General features: G+C 38.3%; 1 protein-coding gene across 2 annotated transcripts; it reads right to left on the bottom strand.

Moving 5' to 3' along the window:
• Positions 1–3312: 3312 nt before the first annotated feature.
• Positions 3313–8407, bottom strand: LOC133930393 (DEAD-box ATP-dependent RNA helicase 52A-like). 2 transcript variants are annotated; one of them, XM_062377030.1, is made up of 6 exons: positions 7775–8407; positions 6063–6146; positions 5488–5730; positions 5093–5260; positions 4876–4989; positions 3313–4231 (listed from the first exon to the last, which is right to left on the bottom strand). In XM_062377030.1, exons 1-6 carry the CDS (start codon positions 8348–8350, stop codon positions 3668–3670), a joined length of 1749 nt encoding a protein of 582 aa, XP_062233014.1. In that variant the 5' UTR covers positions 8351–8407; the 3' UTR covers positions 3313–3667. The 2 variants fall into 2 exon arrangements, with proteins under 2 accessions (XP_062233014.1, XP_062233013.1); XM_062377029.1 differs by having other exon boundaries at positions 4876–4995.
• Between the last annotated feature and the right edge of the window lie 4913 nt (positions 8408–13320).

Here is a 13320-nt window from a genome sequence, read left to right on the forward strand (position 1 = left end):
TACTCTATAATATTGATCGATGTATCTTATCTCATATGTGTTCCTTATACATACCAAACTAATGCCAAACTCATTGTCCTAATTGTCAAAATTAGAGAAAATAATCCTAGACGTAGAATCAAATCTATTTACATGGAATAGTTTGCTTTTGGCCACTATAATATTAAATATCTTATATCCATATTCATAATGGTATAGCAGAATCTCTCATCAAGAGAATCAAATCATTTGCATGACAAATCATAGAATTACAATTTTCTAACATCTTGTTGGTAACATGCGGCTTTACACACCGCATCATTAAACTAAATTCATCCTATTGCAATCATACAGCTCCCTCCGTTGCAATTAGTACGTAAAAATTTGACCTCAACCAAGTATTTCCTATCTGCGAATTGGTTACATTATACACGTATCGTTATCACCACCCTACAACATACATCAAAAGACATTAGGAATCCATATGAGGTATAATTATCCGTCAATCATATAATACGTCAAGTCCCTCACATTGGATATATTCATTGTTCGTATACTCATAAAATCTTAAGGATAATTCCTAACATTAGAGGAAAATTAATACCATAAAGAATGCTAGGAATTAGAAGACAACATCATATATATTCATATTCAGTTCTCATATCCACTTAACAGAGATCCGAACTCTTATTCAGAACATCTTGTATTTATAACATATTACAAATAATCTGTCATATATAATACTCGTCATAAATATGTCATTAAATCTGATTCTCGCTATTAATGTGACAGAAAAAGTAGATGTACCTAACAAAATCACTCAACTCCCAAACTAAAATAAGATAGAAGTATGATTACAAGGGACACAAGTTCTTGCAAACATTCTCAAAAACAGCATGAGAACATCCTCCAAGATAATAAATACAAATCAACATCAAGTTGATAGATACTTTATAGATATTCACCATCTAAAGCATATAGATATTCAGCATCCAAATACCCAGTATAAATGTACACATAAATTCAGGTGCTAGGTCATTAGAATAACCTAACTCTATTGTTTTGAAAAATACATGGAGTTAAACAGAATAATATTTCTACAAACTATATTAATTTTATAGAATCAATCATTACAAAGACTATAATTTATCGACATATATTTATCTAAAACAATTACCGTACACCTTCAACTGGATCCAAACCAAAAGTCATAGGTATAGTGTTTCAATACTCAAATTTGGTCAACACAAATGTGGTGATTAAAAAGAATTATTTTCGCTCAACAACACAATATATTCCCTATGGAAACAAAATGTATTTACGTTCCATAAGATGGTGAAATAGCAAAGCTTATAGCACAAGGGTTCACGCAGAGACTCGACATCCATTACAATGCTACATGCCCTATGATATGTGTAAAAATTATATTCTCATATTCAATATCATTGACAAATCAAATGAATTGGATAGATTTGGACATATAAATCCGTAATGGACTTTGTATTCAGAATCTAAATACAAATCGTAATATATATTATGTACAACTTAAGTTACTAAATGACTTCAAAAAATTAAATTGATTATGCTACAACTAACTAAATGAGTTATTTCCACAGAAGTATTACTCCAACTATGATGATTGCATATATATGTTCATAATAAAATCCTAATTGGATCTTATATCATCTCCAAACCACAGACGACAAAGTATGTAATCATTTTAAGACGAAATTTGTGATGAATAATTTAAATAAAACCAAATTTCACTTAAGTCTATAACTTAAGTATATTCTTCTAGGAATATTTATCTATCAGTCCATTAATATTCAAATGATTAATAGATAATCATGTCTATCGAAACACTTATAGTCATTCAATCTCTAAATATGAATCAAGAACCATTCATAACTTCGATTGACGATAAAAGAATATTGAACCTAAAATTCTACATCTTAGTGTCATCAAAACGTTTATATATCTTGTAAATCGTAACAAGTCTTATATTACATTTACAGATAACTTACTAACTTAAATAGCGCAGCTCTAACAATGCTATTAGACAAAAATCAAAGAGAATATCCATATATATCTTTATAGCATCAAAGATTTAGGTTTATTCTATCAAGAAAATTCAAAATGTGACTATAGTGAGATATCCAGATTTTGGCTATATAACTAATCCCCATAACATCATATCACAGACTAATTTTACGGTGATATAACATTCTCATAAAAGTCATCAAAATATATTCCAATGACTACTTCCACCTATCATTCTAAAAATCATATACATATGTATAGCTTCGCAGAATGATAAACCACACAACAATTATTTAGTATTGATTCTATTAAATTGCCCACTATTATCTACAAAATAATGCTACTTATATTGCTTAGATGAAAACAAGTTCCATAAAGAGAAATATTAATAAGTATATTACCTCTAAATTATTTTATCCTCATAAGTTACAATAGAGAGATAAATACCTTACAAACTAAATCTTACGATAAGATCACAGATTTATTTATAAAAAAATCCTTACTAACTTGAATATTCTAATATATTTATAATATTGATATACAACGACTTCAAGATTTATAGGATCAGAGAAAGTCTCCTCTTAATTTTAAGAGATTCATATATTATATTATACTATTTTTCTTTATATGAGTTCAATATCTAAAAAAAAAATATGTCATATCTTTTATTTTTCCTACCAATTTCTTTTTAAAATATCAAAGACATATTTAATCCATGTATTATTCTCCAAACTCACTTATAGATTTCTCTTTTAAGATTTTCTTATACAAATTTACATAGAGACATTAAACATATGACATATCATTTTATCCTTATTTTTCTATTAGATTTTATAAGAGTTTTAACAACATATCACCATATTATATTTATTCTTAAATTTTTCTCACAAGAATTTTAGAAGAATTTTTTACGTGTACGGATGACCAAATTGATAAAAAGAAATGTTGTAAAATAACCACCTCCTGTAAAAAGACATCATTTAGATGTTTAATCATGTGATTAATTTATCAAAAATAACCGCAAGACACCATTTAGGTGTTTGTCTATATAATCAATTTATCAATATCTTTCTAATAAACATATTCTTTCATAGTATCGATTCAATATATATAAATATATAAACACCCCTAAATCAATAATAAGAGTTCGAATCATTTGTTATCTCCCTACTTCACGTTACTTCACATTGCAATCCTAGTTGCAATATGCATAACTACGCATTCAGACCACACGCGAGCCAACTCGGGATTGCCCGTCTGCACATCCAAGAGTTCAGATGCAACATCAGCAAGTACTTAAAAGAGTCTTTCTTAACCACCCGTGCAGAGCAATACAGCAGTGTCACACTCCCCTTACAGACCAGAGTAATAACGCATATAACCTTCGAGTTTAATCACCAAGTGGGTTCCCTTCGTCGCAACATCACCGCCAAACCCATGCAAAACCCAAACACCCAACTTGAAACGTCTGCCACTTGCCGCTGTGCACCACCACCTTGGTAATGTATGTCACAGGACAAAGCATGACCGGCAAAGCAAAAGGACCAGCGAAGACCGAGTTAATTCAGACGAGCCTACGTATTTAGCATTTTAGCAGGGCTATATATCTATAAGGTATGTGCACTGAGGATGCGTACTCGCGCGCTGGCTAGTCCCAGCCAGAGGCGCTGATGTCAGTGGTGCCCATGGCGTACGACGGATAGTACTGTGGAGGAGCATCTTCTCCGTAGGAGCTGCCGCCGCCGCCGCCACCGCGAGAGTAGCCGCCGCCGCCGCGAGAGTAGCCACCGCCGTTGCCAGAGTAGCCGCCACCATCAGCGTAGTCACTGCTGCGGCGATAGTCTCTGTCGCCATACCTGCGGCCGCCACTGGACCTACGGCCTCTTCCACTGTAGCTTGATCCGCTGTAGCACGGCCTGTCCGCGTACTCCACTAACCATTTGGGCACATCCCGCTTCGCCTCGGTCATCAGCTCTAGCAGGCCCTTCGCCAGGGGGTAGTTGGACTCGGTGAAGAAGGCAGTGGCGGTCCCCGCCTTTCCGGCTCTCCCTGTTCTTCCGATCCTGTGGACGTAGTCCTCTATGCTCTTTGGGAGGTCGTAGTTGATCACATGAGCCACATTCGGGACGTCCAGACCCCTTGAGGCTACATCAGTGGCGACCATGATCGGAGTGGCACCACTCTTGAAGGATCTCAGAGCACTCTCCCTCTCCTTTAAAATGGGATGCAAAAACAAATTAATCTATAGCAAAATAACATAAACAAATGCCGAAAACATTTACTGGTAGCAACTGATTAAACAGCTGTGCTGAAAGCATCAACAGTGTCATGTACCCTACTATACCATGGTAACAAGGAAACATTTGGTTCATGGACAAGTAAGGATCAAAGAAGGGGCATGCCAAGTAAAAACAGCTATCTACAGTCATAATTGACACGGTTACGACAAATACAAACACTACTAATCATTTAACAAGATAATTGATAAATTGAACAGGAGACTTAGATCATGAGTTACTAGCAAAAGATGGAAAATAACGTGACAAAATGCATGAAATTAGGTGGAGGAAATTTTCATTAAAAAAAAAGAATATATTGTGTTCATAGACAGAAAAACTGTTTGAAGCCATCAATGTACTGAAACTGAAAACAGATGGTCCAGTAGAAACTGCATGCTTCGGCAGAAAGGCCACAGAAGGTACACGCATTGCAGATATTTTAGACTAAAATTGTGTACACATTTCTTGGTCTGTGTGGTGTTAAATTGTGTACGCATTGCAGATATTTCAGACTAAAATTGTGTACAGACTCAGGAACAGGCTAGACAATTACTATAGAGATAGACAAATGTCTCACCTGCTGTGTCCTGTCACCATGGATCGCTGTTGCAGGGAAACCTTTTGAGTATAGCCAATACCTTAATGAGTCAGCTTCCCGCTTCGTCTCGACAAAGACCAGAGTTAGAGGTTGCTGCAACTAGACAAACAAGCAAGCTAACATGAGAAGAAGTCTTCAAGCAAGAAATGGCAAACCAATCCAATTTAAATCCAAGATGGCAACAACTAGTGTGCACCTTGCTATTAGCCACACCAACATATTGCTTGTGTAAAAGATCTAGCAGGAAGCCTCTTTTCTCTCCATCATTGAGAAACTCAATTTTCTGCTCAATCAAGTCAGTGCTTGACCCCACCCTCCCGACAGTGATAAATATATAGTTTGACAAGAAATCAGAAGCCAGTCTCTGGAAAAAAAAAGGATCCCAAAGTAAAATAATTTTGATATCAGTTAAATGTATATCAATTTAACAGTAACAACAAATAGATGTAGAATATATCACCATAACATAAGAATAATGCTATGTGTGCATGCTTGCATGTTGCTATAGTAGAAAACATGAAACATATCAAGCTGTTACATTGTTCCTGCTACTTTACGTTAGAAACACAGTACGTAAACATTGTTCTTTACCTGTATTTCTGGTGGGAATGTTGCACTGAAGAGCATAGTTTGTCTCACAGACTTTTTTGGCATATTCATCATATCAACTATCTTTCTTATCTGAGGCTCAAACCCCATATCCAGCATTCTGTCAGCCTCATCCATTACCAGGTACTTAATTACCTCAAGAGAGATCCTTGATCTTTCAACCATGTCCACAAGGCGTCCAGGAGTAGCAACAAGAATATCGACACCTCTCTCTAGATCGCGCAGCTAAAAACAGCAGGCATGCAAAAACAGGATTCAGATAAATATTGCAAGAAGACAGATGATATAAACGCGACATACACATTTACAAAAGCTATACTACATTTTTGTAGCCACAAATGCCATATATCCTAATTGTTGAGTACAGCATCAAGTAATTGCAGTTGAAATTACTTCTGTAAGATATTGGAAGTTAAAATTTCCAGAACTCTGTTCAACCCCTACATTTCGATCGCATCAACATCTGAGCTACTTGACAATTACTAGTCCATACAAATGGCTGAAGAAACATCAAGGCTGTGCGGAAAAATGGAAGCATGAATGAAAGCAGCAATCACCTGGTTATACATTGGCGTTCCGCCATAGGCCACCACAACTCTGAGTCCAGTTTGGAAAGAAAACTTCTTGGCCTCCTCATTAATCTAAAATATGAAAAAAAAATTCTCTCCACAGGTATCAATAAACATGGATCAAGCAAGATTCCTTTGACCCACGTGCCCTTGAAAAAAAGGAAGCTCATAGGAAAAACATACAAAACGTAACACAAAAACGTATGTCAAATGAAAGACCAACAAGGACATCATCAAACCCAAATATCAACATAAAGATAGACACTCATTGACATAAATTCTTATTTAAAGGACCAAAGAAACTAGTATTGTAACGGGCACGGCATTCAAAATTTGAAATCCGTACAAGCACAAATTGCTGTTGATTTGTGCTGTTGTGGAAAAAAAACTTATTCCATTCATGAGTGTAAACTCACACACCAATGATACAGCTGATACAAGAACAAATGCACACAAAATCTGATTTAAGGAAGAACAAACCAATTTTGGAATCAGAGACTTACACATACTTAGCATTCAACATAAGCAGTTCATGAATTACAAAACTTGAGGGGTGCTTTATGGACGTATTTCAGAGAAACATGATGCACAATAGAAAATGGCTCAGCAAGTAGTAACTATACAGGCATTTTGATCCACACATTGAAATGTCAATAATACCTCGAACCTGAGTTAGAAAATACAAAAATATACTGACATAACTGATTTCACTTGTTCAGAAAAGTGCAAACAATCTGTTTTTATGTCTGAAAACTGTTTCAAAAAAAGTTATGCTCATAAACAAACAAAGCAGAAATATACGTACTACATAAAACAATTTTGTTGCGTCTGAGAGGAATTAGAAGCTAGTTTCTGGTAACAAGAAACTTCAATCTTATGCAATTGCAACTACTAATTGTACTAATACTACTATGTACTGAGTGTGCAAAACACTTATTTCTAGCATGCTAGATAGATAATAAAACAAGGCAGTTGATATCTAGGGCAGCAGCAAAGCATGCAGACATGAAACCTTAGTCTTCCATGGAAATCAGATGCCAACCCATGTTTGCCGATTCATATACGAAAACAGAGGCATGAAAGTGTTTGGAACACACACACACAAGACAGCAAAAGCACACAAAACGCCCTGCACAAAGTTCTTCCACGAACACGTTCCAGCAAAATCATTAACCAACAGATACAGTTAGCATAAACAATTAAGCGAGGCAAACAAGCACTGCGGCGTATGAGTAAGGAAGCAAAATATCTAGCAAACAGAGAGCGACCGTGCAACCCCTATTTGCGAGGGCACCAACTCGCACAAATGTAGCGTGCGCATTGGGCGCGTCCTCGCACACCGGGCACGCGCAACATGGGCATGAATGCTCGAGATCCCGAACAATACGCGCACGAAGCAAAGACAGACATCAACGAGGAACTAGCTAGCGCGTCACAAGGGGCACCCGTATACGCACAACAACGAGAAGAGGCTAATAATTTTTTAGTCAGTAAATGCGAGTGTGCGCGCGCCGTGCCCTCGCAGAACAGGCAGGAACGCACGCACGCACGAGGAAGATCTACGAGTTCGCGACAGCACAGAGTTTGCGCACGGCCGTGCTCGTCTGCGCAGCGAATTGACCAGAGAATACACGGAGCCGCATCCCCACACGAACATCGACGAACATGTAAGAGAGAAAGCCAAGAGCTGGAGCCTTTACCTGCGCTGCAAGCTCTCTGGTGGGCGCGAGCACGAGCGCGCGTGGCTTCGCAGCGCGGTCGAATGACCCCCTGTCCCGTCGCCCGCCTCCGCTCCCTCCCGACGCCGCCGCCGCCACGAGCCCGCTCACCACGGGGAGGCAGAACGCGGCCGTCTTCCCGGACCCGGTCTGCGCGCACGCCATGAGGTCCCTCCCGGCCATCACGATCGGCATCGCGTACCGCTGCACGGGCGTGGGGCTCTCGTACCCGCACCGCGCCACGTTCCGGAGCACGGCCTCCGAAAGCCCGGCCGCCTCGAACCCGTCTGCCGGCGCCGGCGCGCCCTCCCCGCTCACCTCCACAGGGATGTCGTACTTGTCCAGCCTCCTCTCCCCGTCCGCAATCTTGAGCCCCTCCACCCCCTCGGAGACCTCGCCCACCGCCACCGCCCCCGCCGGGTTCGGGCCCTCGCCTCCGCCGCGGTGGTGAGCAGGTTGCAGCGCCACCTTGCGGGAGCCCGGGGGCGCTCCCGCAAGGTGGCGCCCGGAGACCGTGTTCCACGCGCCGCCGCCGCCGCCCCAGTTGGACGCCGCCATTTGGTGACCCCTTCTACCACCACCACCCTACCAACCCACCACAAAACCCCAGTCCGCTTTTGGGGAGGGGAGGGGAGGGGAGATCGAGCGGAAGGCGGAGAGGCCGGTGTGTGTATTTGTATGCGCGCGCCTGCGTGAAGAGTGGTGGTGTTCGTGGGATGCGTGTCAGAGGAGTGGTTGGAGAGCTCGCTGCGCTCGGTCTACGAACCTCTCGTGGGCACCCACCGTTGGATCGCAAGCTCTGTCCACGTGGATGGATCGGATCGCGTGGTTCAGAAGCCGGTGAGGACGGTGGGTGCACGTGGTGTATGGGGTTGAGTGCGCCCTCCGCCGTTGGATGGGGTAAGGCAGGTGTACGATGGTGAGACGGTGACGGTGTACGGGGGCTTTGGTGGACGCGGCGTCCGGGCTTCCCGCGAGGAGCGTGGTGTGGAGCCCACGCGCTGCTGTTCTGACACCTGGAGCGCGACGTCTATGTTTACCTGTGAGCCCGCTACCCGTCCAGTCAGCGGCAAATATGCGAGACTACGGCTCGCATCAGCATGGGCCATCGGGTTAGCACTGTACTGTTGAGAGTAATTTGAATTGTCATATAAAATGGTTGATAAAATAATGATTAGAACTTTTAATCTTTATTAATATTGGTATTAATATATACATATTGATGAGGTGTTCGGTATCAATATATACATGTTGATAAGGTATCCATTCGAGAGGGATCTCTTCAAACAGACATCTATTTGATCAATCAACCGTTGGAAGTAATTATTCGACAGTTAGATGAAGATCACTTGATTTCTAACACACTCCCTCGACCGATGTCAGTCCATGTACTTATATATTTTATTTTGAAAGCTTCTCTAAAACCTTACGAAAAGAGTAATAGTGATATGCTGTTAAAATTACTTTAAAATTCAGTGAAAAAAATAAGAAGAAAATGTTACATCATATATTGATTATTATCGCTTTGTTAACTCATATGAGAAAACCTTATAAAAGAAAAAAATTTATAAGCGAGTTTAGAGAACAATAGATATGTCTTATATACCTTCTTTAAAAACTTCGATACGGAAAATAAAAGGTTTAACATATGATCTTGTGTAGATATTCCTTATTAAAAACGTTTTATTAGAAACTTTGTAAGAAAAATTTATAAAGAAAAAATAGTAAAATATGATGTATGAATATGTTAAATTTAGGAGGATACTCTCTCTAATTCTTGCAAATCTTGAAGTCGTCATATACTAATATCATGAACATATTTTTAAAATGTCAAAGTTGATAATGACTTTGTGAATAAATCTATGAGATTATCACAAGATTTAATTTGTAATATATTTATCTCCCCGACTCTGTTGTAACCTATAAGGATAAAATAATTTAGGGGTAATACACATAATGATATTGCTCTTTATATAACATGTTTACATCTAAGCAATACAAACAGCATTATCTTTATAGATAATGGTAGGTGGTTCAATAGAACCAATACCACATGACTGTTATATGTGGTTTATCATTTTGCGAAGCCACACATATTCACGTGATGCCTCATATAAAGCAATAATTTCAAAATGATTAGTGGATGTAGCCACTAGAATCTGTTTGGAAGACTTTCATAAAATATTTGTCCCACCATGTAGGAACAAAAAGCATGTTTGTGATCTGGTACTGTGGGGATCTGATACGTAACCAGCATCAATATATTCAATCATATTTGAATATTTGTTTCTTTGAAATTGAAAGAATAGACCAAGATCTTTGGTGCCTTAGAGATATCGAAAGATATTCTTGACTCTCGTGCAATGGTGTTTAGTTGGAGCAGCGTTATGCCTAGCTAGTAAGTTCATTGCAAATGCGATATCAGACCTGACACAATTTACAAGATATATAAGCGTTCCAATAGCACTAACATATGGAACCTCAGGTCCCAGTATCTCTTATATATCTTCCTGTGTCTAAATGGATCTTTCTCTATGTCTAGAGATCGAACAACAATAGAGGTTTTAGATGGATATGATTTGTCCATATAAAAGTTCTCTAATATTTTCTGGATATAGGCAGCTTGATGTATCATAATTCCCGAGGGAAGGTGCTCGAGTTGTAGACCTAAGCAAAATTTGGTTTTACCCAAATCCTTCATCTCGAATTCCGTCTTTAGATGATCATGTGCTTCATCGATATCTTATGCGTTGCCAATGATGTTTAGATCATCAACATACACAGAGATAATACAAAATCATGTTAAGGATTTCTTGATGAACACGCATGGACAATCATCATTGTTGGAGTAACTCTTCTGCAAAAGGAACTCACTAAGTCAGTTGTACCATATTCGTCCCGATTGCTTTAAATCATATAGTGACTTATTAAGCTTTAAACAATATATGTTGTGATTTGCGTTTGGATTCGGAATTTGGATTCCATCGGGAACCTTCATGTATATGTTCGAATCAAGTGACCCATATAGATATGCGATCACTACATCCATCAAGTGTATAGATAGATGATTTTGAACTACCAATGAGATAAGATATCAGAATGTGATTCCACTCATGACTGGAAAATAGGTTTCATTGAAATCAATGTCGGATCTCTGCGTGAACTCTTATGCTACAAGTCTTGCTTTGTATCTTACCACCTCGTTGTTCTCATTCCGTTACCAGACAAAAATCCATTTGAATCTCATAGGGAAGATATTTGGAGGTGTAGGTATTACTTTTGTGAATACCTCTCTTTTTCTGAGTGAGGTTATCTCTGCTTGGATTGCATCCTTCCATTGAGTCTAGTCTGAGCATTGTTTACACTCTGCTATGGTCTTGGGATCTGGATCATTTTGTAGGTTGTTTGCAATCATAGTGGAGAAGTATGTATCAATAATTGTAGTCTTTCGGTCATATAATTCTCTAGAATCTAGATAGTTGGTGAAAATCTCTTGTACCCTTGGTGACTGTTCGTGATTTCCTAATACGATTCAGTCGGGGTATTCTGATGTCCCAGCATTATTAATTGAGTGCACTATTGAGCTAGGTTGTGGATGTTTCCCATCCACTGGGTGTATACTACCCATTGGGTGTCTATCAACTTGATGTTGACTTGCACTTACTGTTTTAGAGGGTTTCTTCCTCTGTTTTCTTTGGCGCTTGCAAAAAGCTGTATCCTTCTTTGTGACCGCACTTCTCCCCCTTTTATTTTGAACAGGGAGTTGAGTGGTTTTTATTGGTACATCCACTCTTTCGGGTATATTTTTGACAGGATTATAGGATTTGTGACACATTTGTAGTCAGTAAATGCATCTGGCAGGTTATTTACAATATGTTACAAATTGATAATTTTTTGAATTTGGAGTTCAGATTCTTGAGTACGTGGATGTGAGGTGAAAATGCCTTGGACATTCTAATTGATTTCTTAGCATTCTTTCTGGTACTTGAAATCTCCCCATAATACTAAGAACTGGTCATCATTGAATATACAATCAGCATACTAAGTCATGAATAGGTCCCCTGTGAGGGGCTCTAGGTATTTAATGATCGATGAAGATTGATACCTCATGTAGATCCCTAATTTCCTGTGTGGGCCTATAGATGTACGATGCGGTGGTGAGATCAGTACGTATATAGCCACCGAATTTATGCAGATAGGAAATACTTGATGGATTTCCACCCACTAATTGTAGAGCGGAAGTACTATGATATGTAGTAGGTCATAATTAAATTAAGTCAGCAACGTGTAAAACTGTATGACCCCAACAAGAAGTTGGTAAGTTGCAATTCTGTAATAAGAGTCGTGTAATGAGCTTAATTTCTTGATAAGGGATTTTGTCAAACCATTTTGAGTATGGACATATGGGACATATGTTGAACTTAAATTTCTATACCCGTACAATAGTCATTGACGGTACGTGAGGATAATTCTGCAGCATTGTCCATTCAAATTGATTGAATTCGATTTTTAGGATTTTGTGCTCTAATTTAATAATTTGAGCTATTATTTTGACAAATATATGGTTTCATGTGAACTAGAGACACACGTGAGACCATCATATAGATGCGTCTATTAGAACCATGAAATACCTAAATGATCTAGTTAATGGTTGAATAGGATCACATATATCGCATTGAATGTGTTCAAGGAATTTGAGTGGTTATGCTTGAATGTTAAGGTAAATGGCTTTAAAATTAGCTTCCATGTGTCACATGTAGTGCACATAAAATCCAAAGATTAAGAAAATTTAGCATCATATAAATCATGATCAATGGAATTATTGATAATTTTCGCATCATCCATATGCCACGATGACCAAGGCAAATATGTCAAGTTTGGAATGCATTGACATTCTAAAAAATTGCCTTGTACGCAACATTTGCTATGGATTTGATATATGTGTAGTACAATCTTATACTTCTGATTATCAAAACTCTTACAAATTTATCGGAACCAATGATCATCTAAGAATACATTCAGTTCACTATATTCAATATTGCTCTAAGCAAACTAACCAATTTAAACTAATTAAACCTCTGTATACTTAATAAAATCCCTTATTATCTATAATTATTACCTACATCACTATTTTGTAAAGTCTACGTAATTAAAACTAACGTACTTTAAATACAACTAGATGTCTTATAGCTATCCTACTATGTTCAAATAGATCTTTACAATAAACTGCAAAAGACGTAAAAGCCTCATTTCCTAATTACCGTGCTAAACTCTAGATCTCATCTAATATAACTACAATTATATCATTAAACTCTAGATCTAGTGATATTTTAATTATTAATAAAAACAAAAGTTTAGAAAATTTTACCGAAATCTGAGATCCAAGACATCTGCAGATCAAAAACAATGGAGCTTCACCGCGCTACCACCCTCTCCTCTCAGTCTACTCTCCTCCCCTCCCCTCTCTTTCTTTTTGTCTCGAATAAAATGGTAATTTTGGTTGAATTTCAATCCTTTTATAGGGGCTA

Source organism: Phragmites australis, chromosome 10 (genome assembly GCF_958298935.1).
Source record: "Phragmites australis chromosome 10, lpPhrAust1.1, whole genome shotgun sequence".
Classification (NCBI taxonomy): Eukaryota; Viridiplantae; Streptophyta; class Magnoliopsida; order Poales; family Poaceae; genus Phragmites; species Phragmites australis.

Excerpts from the sequence above, each read along its gene's own strand:
- LOC133930393 (XM_062377029.1), bottom strand. The coding sequence starts at position 8,350 with ATGGCGGCGTCCAACTGGGGCGGCGGCGGCGGCGCGTGGAACACGGTC. Across the intron at positions 5,731-6,062 it reads GAACGCCAATGTATAACCAG|CTGCGCGATCTAGAGAGAGG; the intron begins GTGATTGCTGCT and ends TGCTGTTTTTAG. Across the intron at positions 4,232-4,875 it reads ATGGTGACAGGACACAGCAG|GAGAGGGAGAGTGCTCTGAG; the intron begins GTGAGACATTTG and ends CCCATTTTAAAG.